This window comes from Chaetura pelagica, unplaced genomic scaffold (assembly GCF_000747805.2).
Source record: "Chaetura pelagica isolate M959 unplaced genomic scaffold, ChaPel_1.0 scaffold2046, whole genome shotgun sequence".
In the NCBI taxonomy this organism is placed as follows: domain Eukaryota; kingdom Metazoa; phylum Chordata; class Aves; order Apodiformes; family Apodidae; genus Chaetura; species Chaetura pelagica.
This window is the reverse complement of record NW_009953638.1, coordinates 1-947: the sequence shown is the minus strand read 5'-3', so window position 1 is coordinate 947 and position 947 is coordinate 1. Positions and strand designations below refer to the sequence as shown.

At 65.4% G+C, this 947-nt stretch overlaps 1 protein-coding gene across 1 annotated transcript in view; it reads right to left on the bottom strand.

The window, feature by feature from the left end:
* LOC104390649 (calcium-binding protein 4-like) overlaps nt 1-863 on the bottom strand; it is a gene marked incomplete at its 5' end in the record, with an annotated part of 3,658 nt that extends 2,795 nt beyond the window's left edge. The window contains one exon of the mRNA XM_009999827.1: nt 604-863. Coding sequence (XP_009998129.1) covers nt 604-863 — 260 coding nt within the window. The remainder of the gene's footprint in view (nt 1-603) is intronic.
* Nucleotides 864-947: the final 84 nt, after the last annotated feature.

Below are 947 nucleotides of genomic sequence, written 5' to 3'. Positions count from 1 at the left end.
CTGTCCGCAGGACCCCCAGGGTGCTACCAACTATGATCCCCTGTCCCAAAGGTGGGGAGGGGCAGCAGATGTTCCCCCCATGGAGGGCTGGTGGCTCAGCTGTCCCCCTGGCTGTCCCCTTCATTCCCAGGAGCCCAGAGTGTCCCCAACACCATCCCCACCTTCCCCAGGTCCCCACCATCTGCAGGGTCCCAGAGTGTCCCTGTCCCCAGTGCTCCATGTCCCCATCCCTGGTGTGTCCCCCACCCACAGGGTCCCAGAGTGTCCCTGTCCCCAATCCCCAGTACCACCACATTCCCCCCATCCTCAGGGTCCTGGAGTGTCCCCAACTCTAGCTTCACTGTCCCCGTGTCCCCACCATCCCCAAGGTCCTAGAGTGACCCCGTCCACCTCCCCAGTGCCCCCCATGTCCCCACCACCTCTGTCCTGGAGCATCCCCAACCTTGTCCCCACGTGACCCCCATCCCCATGGTCCCAGAGTGTCCCCAACCCCATCTTCACTGCCCCACGTCCCCTCCATCCCCCAGTGTCCTGTGTCCCTGTCCCCAAAACCAGTGTCCCCACGTCCCCTGTCCCCAGTGTCCCCTGTCCCCATGTCCCTACCTTGCCAAAGACAGTGTTGAGGAAGGGGGAATAGGCCTTGGTGGCAGCAGCGTGAGGGTCCCCAGGGCCCTTCCTGCTGCTCTTGTGCCCGTGGCCACCGGGCCGGGACTCGGAGCCGGGGGCCTTGGTGGCCGGAGGGCCACCATCCTCGGGGGCCTTGGGGATCTTCTTGCCCACCTCGTCCCCTTTCCCCTTGCCGGGGGTCTCTGTGTCTTTGGGGGTCTTCTTGTCCCCCCGGGAGCGTGGCATGGGGACAGGGACTGGGAAGCAGGGAGTGGGGAGGGAGTGGGGAGGGAATGGAGCAGGGAATGGGCAGGGAATGGGGAGGGAAAGGGCAGGGAATG